Genomic DNA, 426 nt, shown 5'->3' with positions numbered 1-426 from the left:
GTCCCCACCTGGCTGCTTTTTTTGGTAAAAAAAATACCCCACATTGTAGGAAAAACCCATACACACACACACACACACACACGCGCGCGCGCGCACACACTGTGTTGGATGAAGCTCAGACTGGGTTCTGGTTCTGCTCGGTGTGTTTGGGTTCCAGGCAGCTGGTGTTCTGCTCTCTGGCGGTTCTGGCAGAAGAAAGAAACCCGCTGGAGTGTTTGGATGCTTTCGGAGCCACAGGTGATCCGAGCCTTGTTGAAACTCTTAGTTCACCTGATGTGACGAGACGAGACACGGGACGAGAGACGAGACGGGACGAGAGACGAGACACGAGAGACGAGACGAGACGCGAGATGAGATATGAGACGAGACATGAGACGAGACGAGACACGAGATGAGACGAGACATGAGACGAGACGAGACACGAGA

General features: G+C 53.5%; 1 protein-coding gene across 1 annotated transcript in view; it reads left to right on the top strand.

Moving 5' to 3' along the window:
* trmt1l (tRNA methyltransferase 1-like) overlaps window positions 1–426 on the top strand; it is a gene marked incomplete in the record, with an annotated part of 8,639 nt that overhangs the window by 1,516 nt on the left and 6,697 nt on the right. Inside the window, 1 exon segment of the mRNA XM_013999552.1 lies at window positions 158–237. Within this exon segment, the coding sequence (XP_013855006.1) occupies window positions 158–237 (80 nt within the window).

This window comes from Austrofundulus limnaeus, unplaced genomic scaffold, assembly GCF_001266775.1.
Source record: "Austrofundulus limnaeus strain Quisiro unplaced genomic scaffold, Austrofundulus_limnaeus-1.0 Scaffold2341, whole genome shotgun sequence".
Lineage (NCBI taxonomy): Eukaryota > Metazoa > Chordata > Actinopteri > Cyprinodontiformes > Rivulidae > Austrofundulus > Austrofundulus limnaeus.
This window is presented reverse-complemented; position numbering and strand designations above follow the sequence as displayed.